This window comes from Rhincodon typus, chromosome 18 (genome assembly GCF_021869965.1).
Source record: "Rhincodon typus isolate 14 chromosome 18, sRhiTyp1.1, whole genome shotgun sequence".
Classification (NCBI taxonomy): Eukaryota; Metazoa; Chordata; class Chondrichthyes; order Orectolobiformes; family Rhincodontidae; genus Rhincodon; species Rhincodon typus.
In genome coordinates, this window is record NC_063349.1 from 12,106,000 (window position 1) to 12,119,339 (window position 13,340).

Sequence of the window (13,340 nt, forward strand, 5' to 3'; positions counted from 1 at the left end):
GCCCAATGGTATCAATGTGGATTTCACAAGTTTCAAAATCTCCCCTCTCCCTACCGCATCCCAAAACCAGTCCAGCTCGTCCCCGCCTCCCTAACCTGTCCTTCCTCCCACCTATCCCCTCCTCCCACCTCAAGCCCCACCCCCATCTCCTACCTACTAACCTCATCCCGCCCCCTTGACCTGTCCGTCCTCCCTGGACTGACCTATCCCCTCCCTAACTCCCCACCTACACTCACCTTTACTGGCTCCATCCCCGCCTCTTCGACCTGTTTGTTTCCTCTCCACCTATCCTCTCCTCTATCCATCTTCTATCCACCTCCCATTCTGTCCCTATTTATTTCAGAACCCCCTTCCCCTCCCCCTTTTCTGACGAAGGGTCCAGGCCCGAAACGTCAGCCTTTCTGCTCCTATGATGCTGCTTGGCCTGCTGTGTTCATCCAGCCCTGCACCTTGTTGTCTCAGTTGGCAAATTTGTTTGTCTTAAAACAAAGAATGAAATTCGAGCTCTTTTTATTTTAGTAAAATGTAATTATGTACATTGGAAATTTAAGTTACTGATGAGAAAAATGCATAATGAAAAATAAATCGGGAGACATTTTGAGTAATTTCTAGGAACTGGGAATCACATTGTGCAATCACAAGATGAAATAGTTTAATGAGAATTTGGAAGTTGTTGCATTTCTCCTAGAGTGGCACTTTTAACATTGGGATTGAGCACAATACTACCTTCAAGAGTAACAGGGATTGCAGACATTTACAATGTGTACTGTGTGCTCCATACAGCAAATTTAATATGTAAGTGATAGTCATTTGAGGAAACAAAATACATTTAGTGCCTGGGCTTCAAAACAGAATTTGAAAGACAAATTCTGGTTGTCAAAAAAAATATTTTTTGACGAGGGACAGATGCCACCCAAGGGGCATTAATGTCACTGCAATACTGAATGAATATGTTTTTTTACTGTCATAACAGTGTTTACGAGGAACTCAAAAGCTTTGTCCTCTGGGATGTTACTCAATATAAATCAAAACGAGAAAGGGGCATTTGATGTAAAATCTGCCACAATCAAGTGCTAATAGCTTTTAACATCTTTCCCGCATTGATGACTTCATTTACCTCTATTCATGCAAATATTAAAGGGCTGACCTAGATTTAGCAACTGGCTTTAACTTTACAAAAATTGCTTTTCTGGTTTACTTAGGAGAAGAATTCATAGTCATCTTAGCAATTAGTCATACTTAGTATTTGATTAGTAAGATGAAAGCAGTTAGCATATCTTCCATGCACGCACCTGATTGCTGCTTTATAAGATTTTCAGTTCCTGTTATGGAGCTAGAATGGGCAAAGATTTAAGGAATTGAATTCCCGCTTTATGCGAAAATATTTTCATTAGTTCTGACAAAAAAAATTCGGGGCAGGTTACCTAGCAATTCTTGGACAATTAAAAAAAAATGGAATACAGAGCATAATTATTTCCTCTGACCAAGTTGTACAATGCTGAAATATGCACAAGTCATCTTTCATATCACTTCAACGAAAACTAATGGATAATAAATATTACGAATGATTTTCCATTAATCTGTTCAAATTTCATTAATTTATACTGTAAAACAGTATGTGTTGACATTAATATGGAAATTCAATTATCTGCTTTGATCTGATATCATTGCTAACGAAAAATAAAAAGCACAAAGCACTTAATGCATCCAATAGAGGTATATCTCCATTGTTATTTCATAAAGATCTTAACCTCCTGACAATGTATGAGAAAAAATAATTTACTGTTCTTTGTAACAATAAGAAAATGTTTTCCTTTATCTTGTTCCAAGATTTGATGTGGATTTGTTTATATATCATAATGCAATGAGAACAAACTTTTGTAGATCACTGACTTCATCGGTGTTGTACCAAGGAAGGAAGCAATTGTTGGAGCCAATTAAGTCCTAATTTTGCAGCAAATTGGCTTTTAATTTCTGAATAAAGAACAAAGCAGCATTTTCTTCACACCCTTGGCATCACTAGCAAGGCCAGAAATTATTGCACATCTGGTGAAGACAGGTCTGATAGATGTACATGGTAGGATATTGGCTTCTTGATCCTGAATAGATGATGAGAAACATTCAACATGATATGGTGTATGATTTACAGAGGAATTGCCGTTGCATTTCTGAGGGTAATGAAATAATCCTCTGAAAGCAAAGACAAAATAATGTCTCAAATTTACAAGCTTCAGTAACATTTCAAGCTGTACCCCTGAACTTTCTACAAACATAGAAACTAGGAACGGGAATCGGCTGTTTGGCTCTTCAAAAACTATTCAGTATGATCATGACTGATCATCCATCCCAATCCCATATTCTCACATTTTCTCTCATATCATTTGATGCCTTTAAAATATAAAAATCTAAAAATATATTTCCGTCTCTTTCATGACTACATTCAGTGATTTGGCATCTGTATTTGGCATTCCAAGAATTGCATGGCATATGGTTTTGTCTCCCTAGAAATTGACAAAATGTGATCCTCATAGTATTAGGAAAATCGATGAATTTCCAATGAATGAAGTAAGAAATGCGATGTAATCAGCCATTGGTGTCAATGACGGGAAACTCTCTGAATCAGAGACCCTTTATCACTTCAGATGATTGTTAACATGGACTTCACTAGCTTTTGAATTATTGAATGTTCTTCAAAAATGCAGAACTTCCAACATTCAGCCTCCCAAATCGTTAGCATTTATTATTTATGAACTGAGGCTGAAATTTGATCGCTCATCCCAACGTTATATTAAAGTGAGTATTTGTGAGAACAATGCTGAACAGAAAATTTGGATCTGGTTCACAGCATTTTAAATTATCTTCAGTATGCCTGATATTAAGTTACTCCTTGCTGAAGCATTCAAAAAATTTGCCTAGCTTGTTTTGCACCTTCTCAGTCACAGCTGATGGTTTTGATGTAGGGTCTCTCTGGTACATTGTGCCAACCTTTAGAGAAACTGTAAGATTTCTTATAGGTGATCAACAATGTGCAGGCACACTCTCTGTTTCCATTAGATAATCTATTTCACTGTGGAATTAGCAACATTTGGCAAACCAGCTGTTGTAGCATATTGCAGTTGCCTATTTGCAGTTTTGTGTATAGAAATCTTAAAGCCTTTTAACATGATGAAACTGACCAATAAACATTTTTCACATGTAATATTGAAACTAATCTTTTTGTACAGAGATATACTGCCACCTTGCAATTCTGTTCAGTTAGATGTTAAATGTAGTAATTTCTCGTTAATGCCCGACATACATGGAAGCATAGTGCAGCACCAGCTGAACACTGTCCAATTTAATACTGACTTGAGTTACTAGTTCCTGAGGCATTGAGGATCTTGCTTGTATTCAGAATATCAATGATAAAAGGCACACATGGAGAGTGAGTAGCATTTGTTTTGTGGTAAGGTGAAGGAAAATGAACAATGATCTGCTGGAATGAGGCAGCAATGGAGAGAAGCTGTTTGAAGTGAAGCATCAAGCTCAACTTGAATTATTGAATGCCATAAGCAACTTTGCATTCATTGAGCACTGATAAAGTATTTTTTAAACAAAGATTCTTTAACGCCAAATCCATTCATTTTATTTATAGGATTGGAAAGAATTGGAAGGGATTCATCGTATGAGCAGGAAGGAAAAGTGCAGTTTGTCATCGATGCTGTGTACTCAATGGCACACGCATTACACAATATGCATAAAGAACTGTGCCCTGGTTATGTTGGTCTCTGCCCCACAATGAGCTCTGTGGATGGCAAAGAGTTGCTGCGGTATATTCGAGCTGTGAACTTCACTGGTAAGTGTATTCACTTATTGCTCTACCAAAACACAGTTTTGTTTTCCTGCTTGCATTTGGAAACATGTTTTTATTGTTATGTGTTATAATCTGGAAAGCCAGTTGGTGAAAGGAGGAACTAGTGTTTACATGGAATATATTTAGGCTGCATTTGCTGACACCAGGGAAAGCATTGCCTTACATTTTGCAACCCCATTTAAATAGTTTTGGAGGACGTGGCCTGGGATCTTGGGGGTGGGATTTGGGACCCAGGAGAGGGGGTGTGGTTGGGACACAAGATGAGGGGGTGGCTCTTTCCCCACCAATTCTCTCCCTCCACCAGATCCTCACTCTCCCTGATCCTCTCTCCCTCTCCAAATCAATCTCACTACCCAATTCTCTCTCTCCACCCACTGTTCCCTCCTCCCAGGCCCTGAATCTCTGCTGCTGTACCCCACTTCAAAAGCACACAAACATTTCACGTGATGATGTACTAACTGGAGATGTGCACATGCCCCTTACTGGATTAGTGCACATGCTCAATTGCCCATTGTTGTGGATATCAGCAAGAGATTTATTCACAGAGTGAAACATTGCACGTGTCTATCTCCTGACTTTACGCAACTCCCACTACTCCTGAGACACACTTAAATAACTATTCACTTAATATTGTACCATCCATCTACATGTTCTTATCTTCAATAGTACAATTATCACTGTAGTTCTTATTACTACCATGAACTACCTGCTGAGGATCAGACATTTATTGGCCTTTAGCTGTGTGATTAAAGGCTTCTAATTTTATCAGTCGTTGTGGTGCAGTGAATTTAGATCCACATTCCACTGGGGCTAATTATGAGATTTTACTCTTTATTAGGAATCTGGAATTGAGATATAATGTCACATTACTCTTAACTGTCCTACCAAGTTCTAGAATTTTACTCAATTTAATTCATTTTAGAGTTCATAGAATCCCTACAGTGTGGAAACAGACCCTTCGGCCCAACAAGTCCACACTGAACCTCAGAGCATCCTGCCCAGACCCATCCCCCTATAACCCACCTAATCTATACCTCCCTGAACACTATGGGCAATTTAGCAAATATGGCCAATCCACCTAACCTGCACATCTTTGGACTGTGGGAGGAAACCGGAGCAAACCCACGCAGACACAGGGAGAATGTGCAAACTCCACACAGACAGTCGCCCGAGGCTGGAATCGAACCCGGGTCCCTGGCGCTGTGAGGTAGCAGTGCTAACCACTGTGCCACCATGCCGCCCAGTTGACATAATTGAAAATGGTTAAGACAAATGGTGGATAATATCCTTGATTTGAGGGCCCTTTTTATCTTGTCTCTGCTGTTGACAGTCATAGAGTCATGGTCATAGAGCTGTACAGCATGGACACAGACCCTTTGATTCAACTTGTCCATGCTGACCAAATATCCTAAATTATTCTAGTCCCATTTGCCTGCATTTGGCCCATATACTTCATATTCATACACCCATCTAGATGCCTTTTAATAGTTGTAATTGAACCAGCCTCCACCGCTTTCCCTGGCAGCTCATTCCATACACGCACCACCCTCTGCAAGAAAAAGTTGCCCCTTAGGTCCCTTTTATATCTTTCCCTTCTCACCTTAAACCTATGCCCTCTAGTTTTGGACTTCTCCACCCCTGGGGAAAACACATTGCCCTATTTTATAAACCTCTATAAGGTCACCCCTCAGCCTCTGACGCTCTGGGGAAAATAGCCCCAGTCTGTTCAGCCTCTCTCTATAGCACAAACCCTTCCACCCCGGCAACATCATTGTAAATCTTTTCCAAACCCTTTCAAGTTTCACAACATCCTTCCTATAGCAGGGAGACCAGTCCTACTCATGTGGTTTATTTTATTCATTAACGGGATTGCTGGCTGGGCAGCATTTATTGCACATCCCTAATTGCCCAGAGGGCAGTTCAGAGTCAACCACATTGTTGTGGGTCTGGAGTCACATGTAGGCCAGACCAGGTAAGGACGGCAGTTTCCTTCCCTAAAGGACATTAGTGAACCAGATGAGTTTTTCCGACAATCGACAGTGGATTCATGGTCTTCATTGGATTCTTAATTCCAGATTGTTTTTATTGAGTTCAAATTCCTCCAGCTACCATGGCGGGATTCAAGCCCGGGTCCCCAGACGGGTCTCTGTAGTAACAGTCCGGCGATAATACCACCAGGCCATTGCCTCTCCGAGTGAATAACTCGCATAAGTTGACATTGCTCAGTGACGGTGAAATAACATTAAGACTGAAAATGTCTTCAGCTCCCCCTTTCCCAAAGCATTTGATTATCACATTGAATTCCTCCCGAGTAAGAGGATAAGAAACAGGAAGAGTAGTAGAACCTGTGACCAATTGAGTTTCCTTTGGACTTGAACACCATCGTGGCTCATCTTTATTCCCATGGGAACACTGGATCCCTTAAAGTATTTACGCTGACAATTTTTACACCTTTTTCAATAACCATTGTTTATGTTGTTGAATCAGTTTTCCTAAAAGAATGATTGTGCTTCCTTCAAGTTCTAACTTGGAGCAGGCAAAGTTAGGTTAAATATGGACAGGTTATGCCCTGTAACTCACAGGATGCACATTTAATATTTTGGATATAAGTTGATAGTCCCGGCATGAAATTGACTGGGTACTCAAAGTCTCACACTCAGAATTGTTCCACTTAAGTACACATTATTGCAACAGCAACACTTGGAATGTTTTGTAATGTGATTTTATCATATGTTGACAAAATTGATTCTGTTAAATTTACTGAAACCTTGGTGCCTCAAGCATTCCTGATAACTTCAACATAGTTTGAAACAATAACCTTTCTTTTGAAAGCATGTCGGATTTGGATATGAATATGTTAAGAAGACAGAAGCAAAGCCCAAATTAATATTTTCTCTCAGCTACAAATGGAAACTGTTACAGGATCTTGAATTTGTGCAAGGTTTGTTGCATCAGAAAGAAAATAAACTGCTTCTGAGAATTTATCTTTAAGCACACGATTTCTTATTCTGCAGTAAAGCTGTTGCCTGACCTTAAGCCAAGATCCATGCCAATCTTTTTTTTATTCGTTCATAGGATTTGGTCATCAGAAGCTGGGCCAACAATTATTGCCCGTCTCCAATTGCCATTGAGAAGGTGGGGGTGAGCTGCCTTCTTGAACTGAATGAATCCTGACTTGGGAATATATTGCAGTTCCTTTGGTGTCACTGGGGCCAAAATCCTGGAACTGCCTCCCTAATGACATTGTGGGTCTGAATAAAACAAATAGAGGCAGCTCACCACCAGCTTCACAAAGGCAAGGGCAATAAATGCTGGCTCAGTCAGTGATACCCACAGCCTTGAATGAATTAAAAAAGCGATATGTTTCCAAATCAGGACTGCGAGTGGCTTAGAGTGGAACCTGCAGCTTGTGGTGGTCCCATGCATCTACTACCCTTATCTTTCTGGGTGATAATAATTGTAGGTTTGAAAGATATTGTCTAAGGAGCTTTGATGAATTTCTATAGTGCCTCTTGTAGGTGGTACACACTGCTGCTATTCAATTTTAATGATGGAGAGAGTGAATGTTTGTGACATGGTCCCAATCAAGCAGACTACCTTCTTGAGTGTTGCTGAAGCTGCACTTATCTTGGCAAATGGGGAGTGTTCCATCATAATCCTGACTTGAGCTTTGTGGGTTTTGGACAGGCTTTGGGGAGAGAGGAAGTGATTTACTCACTGCGGAATTGCTAGCCTTTGACCTGCTCTTGTATCCACAGTATTTCTAAGGCGAGTCCAGGTGAGTTTCCAGTTAATCATAACCCCCAGGATGTTGATAGTAGAGAATTCAGCAATGGCTATATAATTGAATGTCAAAGGGCAATGGTAAGATTTTCTCTTATTGGCAATAGCAACGCCCCCCCGACTGCAACCGAGAGATTCAGGAACAAATATGTAGGCAGATTATGGAAAGGTGCAATAAAAACAGTGTTGCCATAGTGGGTGACTTTAATTTCCCCAATATTGACTGGGACTTCCTTAGAGCAAGAAAAATAGATGGGACAGAATTTGTTAAGTGTATCCAAGAGGGTTTCTTGAAACAGTATATGGATAGTCCAACTCGAGAAGGAGCCATACTGCACCTTGTATTGGCTAATGAGCCTGGCCAGGTGACTGACCTTTCAGTGGGAGAGCATTTTGGAAACAGTGATCACAACTCCTTAAGTTTTAAGCTAGCTATGAACAAGGATAAGTCAGGATCTTGTGGGAAGGTACTAAATTAGGGGAGGGCAAATTAGATCAGTATTAGGCGGGCACTAGGGAGTGTTAACTGGGAGGGCTGTTCTTGGGCAAGACATGTCGGAACTATTTAAAGACCTGCTGATGAGAGTTCAAGACTGGCATGTTCCAGCAGGAGGACCGACAAGGATGGCAAGGTAATGGACCCTTGGATAATGAGAGAGGTTGTGAATTTAGTCAAAAGGAAAGAAGAATTACATGTAAGGTTTAGGAAGCTAAAATTGGACAGGTTACATGAGGAATGTAAGGAAAGCATGAAAGTACTGAAGCAGGGAATTAGGAGAGCAAGAGAGGTCATGAAATATCCTTGGCAAGTATGGTTAAAGAGAATCCCAAGGCATTCTATACATACATTAAAAACAAGAGGATAACTAGGGAGAAGGTAGGACCACAAAGGATAAAAGAGGGAATTTGTGCTTGGAGGAAGAGGATGTGAGTGAGATCTTAAATGTGTACTTTGCATCAGTATTCACCCAGGAGAAGGATGTGAAGGATAGTGAGATTTGTGTAGACCATGCTAATATACTAGGGCATTTTGAGGTCAAGAAAGAAGTGGTGTTGGATCTCTTGAAGAGCATTAGGGTGGGTAAGTCCCCAGGGCCTGATGGTATCTATCCCAGGGTATTGAAAGGGGCAAGAGAAGGGGTGGCTGGGGCCTTGACCAATGTCTTTGTATCCTCACTATTGTGGGATCATGTTCAAATAACAGCTGAAATTGGTGAGTGGTGAAAATAGCTTCTTTATTCAGCATCCACAGTAGCACAGTTTGATGTAGCGATGGAATCCCAAGAACAGTTTGTACGGTAGCCTCTTTATACACAGTTCTTACATACATTAAAATTCTAGCACAATGGTGTTACATAATTGTATATATTGTACACAGAAGTTTGCGTGACATCTGTCCTGGGGAAGCAGGTAAACATTTGCTAAATGCTGGCTGTTACTCCTGACAGGATTAGAGTGTCTGTCTGGTCTGCTTGCATAATTACAAGGTGTTAGTCCTTTTATCTTTTAAGTTAGTAAGTGTTCATAAAAATACTAGACTTGTATGAGCTAAATAAGTTGGAAATTATGCATATACTTAAAAGAAGTGTAGAGGATATTAAGTTAATTACCGCAGCTGGGTTGTGAGATTTTATTTACTATTATCAGTTTGACAGTTCTTTCCTCATTCATTCATGCAGCTTCATGGAAGCGTTGTTTTGATAGTAACCTTCTTAAAAGGGGGATAGTGGTCCTATTTAATATGTATTGAACAGGTACATGCTAACAGAGAAAACTTGTTTGAAGTTCTGCAACCTATTCAAGTCCAAGAGACAGTTGCTAAGGGGCTGATTAGTGTTATAATCTTTCCATAGTTTTGGGTGAGTCATGGAGACACGATGGCAGGAATGGCATTGTTCTGAATAGGTTACAATATTAACACTTATTCGGGCGTAGCCTTTGACATAGAAACAGGTCTAAACACTGCTTGCAGCATGGGGCCGATAAGGATTGAAGGTGTAAAGAAACAGTAATGGGTTGGAAAGGATGTTTTAATTTACTCTATCTTGTAATATATACTACATAAACACAGTTTTATGAATGAATGAATGAATGAAACGCGGTATAGTAAACATTGTGCGCTGGCTAGTGAGTTGTAAAGGTGTTATGAATGAATGAGAATGCAGTATTCGTAAATATAGAGCACTTGTGAGTGAGTTGGTAAGAGACTTATATACAATATCTCACACTCACTACTGGAGAGGTCTTGGAGGACTGGCGAGTAGCCTCTGTTCAAGAAGGGAAATAGGGTGATTCCAGGAAAGGATAGACTGGAGAGTCTCACGTCGGTGGTTGGGAATCTATTGGAGAGCGTTCTTAGGAATTGAATTTACACACATTTGGAAAAGCAAGGCCTAATTAGGGATAGTCAGCAAGGCTTTGTGCAGGGCAGGTCATGTCTTCCTAACTTGATTGAAGTTTTTGAGGAGGTGATGAAAGTGATCGATGAGGGTAGAGCAGTGGATGTTGTTTACATGGGTTCTAGTAAGGTTTTCGACAAGGTCCCTCATGGCAGGCTCATCCAGAAAACTAAGATGCGTGGGATCTACTGTGACTTGGCCATGTGGATTCAGAATTGGCTTGCCCGTGGAAGACAGAGGGTAGTGGTAGAAGGGTGTTTTTAAGGCTGGAGGTCCATGACTAGTGATGTTCTGCAGGGATCCGTACTGGGACCTCTGCTGTTTGTGATATATATATAAATGACTTAAATGAAAACGTAGATGGGCCGGTTAGTAAGTTTGCAGACGATACAAAGATTGGTGGAGTTGTGGACAGTGTAGAAGTTTGTCAAAGGATACAGTGGGATAGAGATCAGTTGCAGATATAAGTGGAGAAATGACAGATGGAGTTTAATCTGGGTAAGTGTAAGGTGCTGCACTTTGGGAGATCAAATGTTAAGGGAAAGTATATAGTTAATGGCAGGACTCTGAACAGCATTGATGTACAGAAGGATCTTGGGGTTCAAGTCCATAGTTCCCTGAAAGTGGCCACGCAAGTAGATAGGGTGATAAAGAAGGTGTATGGCATGCTAGCTTTTATACGAGTTGGGGTATCATGTTGAAGCTGATAAGACTTTGCTTCGGACACACTTAGAGTATTGCATTTAATTCTGGTCGCCACTTTAAAGGAAGGATGTAGAGGCTTTGGAGAGGGTGCAGAAGAGGTTTACTAGGATCCTGTCTGAATTAGAAGGTATGAACTATGAGGACAGGCTAGAAAAACTCGGGTTGTTTTCTTTTGAGCAGCAGAGGCTGAGAGGAGACTTGATAGAAGTCTATAAAATTATGAGATGCCTCGATAGGTTGATGGTAAGAATCTCTTTCCCAGAGAAAGTGAAATGTCTAATGCTAGGGGTATACATTTAAGGTGAAAGGAGGAAAGTTCAAAGGAAACATGAGGGGCTTGTTTTTTACACAGAGAGTGGTATGAGTCCAGAACGCACTGCCAGGTGTGGTGGTGGAGGCAGATACAATAAGGGCATTTAAGGGACTTTTAGATAAGCACACACATATGCAAGGAATGGAGGGATATGGATCAACAGCAGGCAGAAGGGATTAGTTTAATTTGGCGTCATGTTCAGCACAACATTGAATACTGAAGGACCCATTCCTGTGCTGCAATGTTCTATGTTCTATGAGGTTAAGGGCTGTCACTCTCACCTCACCTCTGGAATTCAGCTCTTTTGTTCGTGTTTGAATTGAGGCTGTACTGAGGTCAGGAGCTGAGTGGCCCTGGCGGAACCCAAACTGGGCATCACTGAGCAAGTTATTGCTGAGCAGGTGCTGCTTGATAGCACTGTTAATGACACCTTCCATCACTTTACTAATGATGGGGTGGTAATTGGCTGGGTTGGATTTTTCCTGGGTTTTCCTTACAGGGCATACCTGGGCAATTTTCCACCTTGTTGAATAGATTCCCATGTTGTAACTGTCGTGGAAGAGCTTGGCTAGGGCAATGGCAAGTTCTGGAGCACAAGTCTGCAGTACTATGGTTGGAATGTTGTCAGTGCCCATAGTCTTTGCACTATCCAGTATCTCCAACTCTTTCTTGATATCATGTGGAGTGAATCGAATTGGCTGAAGACTGATATTTATGATGCTGGGGGCCTCTGAAGGAGGCTGAGATTGATCATCTACTCAGCACTTCTGGATGAAAATAGTTGCAGATGCTTCAGCCTTGTCTTTTGCATTGACGTGTTGAGGTCTCCCATCATTGAGGATGGAGATATTTATGGAGCCTCCTCCTGCAGTGAGTCGTTTAATTGGTCACCTCTACAGTGGTGAGATATGCCAGGCCATGAGGTTGCAGATTATGTTTAGGTAAAGGTTATGAGGCTGTTGGGCCACAGCACCTTATGGATGCCCAGCCTATTTAGCACAGTCATAGTATCATACAACATGATGGAGGGTCTCCTCAATGTGATGATGGTGCCTGATATACTCATGAGAACAGGAGAACATCATTCAATACTTTGGGTGAGTTCTGCCATTCATTTTGATCATGACTAAACTGTATCTTCATCCTAATTACCAGCCTGGGTTCACTAACCCTTAACACACTGTGAATTAAAATCTATCAATCTTCATGATATCAGTGCTTATAAAGCTGACCTGACTTTGGATTGAGAGAGGAATTTCCATTCACATCACTGTACATTTTTACCTTGCGTTGCTTTGCTTTTGGCTCTATTTTGCATGGACTAGTGATGGTTTTATACAGGTTCAAGAGTTCCAAGTTTAGCTTCATTGGTACTGACAGTGGGACTAGATCTGCCCGTGATGAAACTTGTTAATATTTTTTCAAATTGAAGCTACAAGGAGCATTGACAAGCTGCAATGGGCTGCCAAACCATCTGGCCAAAATCCAGGCAGGGGAGTGCAGCTTTGGGTCAGAATCAATTACTAGGAATGGCCAAGCAGTCTTAAGGAGCATGAGTGAGAATTGAGAAGTCAAGAGAAACGATAAGGACAGGCAAAAGAAAATCAGCCACAGAAGAGATCTGGAATGAGGGAAAAGGTTAAAACAAATATGTATTCAAATATAACTTGAAAAGAAGAAAATACAAAAACAACAAAAAAAAAGCTAAACCAGACTGATTCCTGGGATGGCAGGACTAAAGTAAGAACAGACACTGGATTGGTTAGGAGTATATTCACTGGAGTTTTGAAGAATGAAGGGGATCTTATAGAAACCCACAAATTTCTAACAGGATTGGACAGTGTAAACACAAGAAGGATGTTTTCATTGACTGGGAGTTCAAAACCTGGGATCATAGTCTCAGGATACTGGCTAGGCCATTTCTGACTGAGATGAGGAGAAATTTCTTCATCCAGAGAATGGTCACCCTGAGGAATTCCCTGCCTCAGAAAACAGTTGAGGTTAAAACATTGAATGTTTGTGAAGAAGGAGTTAGATATAGCTCTTAGGGCTAAAGGGATCAAAGGGTATTGGGCAAACGTGGGAACAGGAGACTGAGTAGGATGATCATCCATGATCCTATTGAATGGTGGAGCAGGCTTAAAGGACTGAATGGCCTACTTCTGCTTCTAGTTTCAATGTTTCTGAAATCTTTATCCAACTGAGATCTACTGGGCAGTCATCTCACACTCACAATCCAACATAAGATCACAAAATGATCGCAAAAAGAAGGCCATTCAATCAGAGA

At 40.9% G+C, this 13,340-nt stretch overlaps 1 protein-coding gene across 1 annotated transcript in view; it reads left to right on the forward strand.

The window, feature by feature from the left end:
* Positions 1–13,340, forward strand: part of LOC109929754 (metabotropic glutamate receptor 8) — a 365,314-nt gene that overhangs the window by 250,994 nt on the left and 100,980 nt on the right. The window contains exon 6 of the mRNA XM_020529332.2: positions 3,635–3,835. Within this exon, the coding sequence (XP_020384921.1) occupies positions 3,635–3,835 (201 nt within the window). The remainder of the gene's footprint in view (positions 1–3,634; positions 3,836–13,340) is intronic.